The 365-nt window shown below is 36.7% G+C and overlaps 1 protein-coding gene across 1 annotated transcript in view; it reads right to left on the bottom strand.

Annotated features, from left to right (window-relative positions):
- The window catches only part of LOC116100315 (cytochrome P450 2A12), a 7905-nt gene extending 7887 nt beyond the window's left edge, over positions 1-18 (bottom strand). The window contains exon 1 of the mRNA XM_031384131.1: positions 13-18. Within this exon, the coding sequence (XP_031239991.1) occupies positions 13-18 (6 nt within the window). The remainder of the gene's footprint in view (positions 1-12) is intronic.
- Between the last annotated feature and the right edge of the window lie 347 nt (positions 19-365).

Below are 365 nucleotides of genomic sequence, written 5' to 3'. Positions count from 1 at the left end.
AAAGGATTTTACCTCCATCTTAGCTAAGCTGAGAGTTGACAGTTCTGCTGCGCCAAGGAATGAATTGTTGATATGATTTTTGGATACAGACTTCCTGCTATGGTCAAAGCTATTTTACTTGAGTGAGTGACTTTATTCTCAGCCCATAGAGAACAGGTTACATTCATTTAAGAAATGGTATGTGTATTAAGATGGTCTATTCATAAAGTCATTCACAAATTGCTTCAATGAACAATGTTCTTCTTGGAGGGTGGCACAGATATTAGGTGAGGGTAAGAATCTGGTTCATTGGCTGTGATAATTTTGAAAAGCATTCACCTCAGAGAAAGAGTAACTTATAAAGTCCTCTTCTTCAAACTTGATAC

Source organism: Mastomys coucha, unplaced genomic scaffold (assembly GCF_008632895.1).
Source record: "Mastomys coucha isolate ucsf_1 unplaced genomic scaffold, UCSF_Mcou_1 pScaffold21, whole genome shotgun sequence".
Lineage (NCBI taxonomy): Eukaryota > Metazoa > Chordata > Mammalia > Rodentia > Muridae > Mastomys > Mastomys coucha.
Note: the sequence above shows the minus strand (reverse complement) of the source record. Positions and strands in the feature narration are given on the sequence as shown.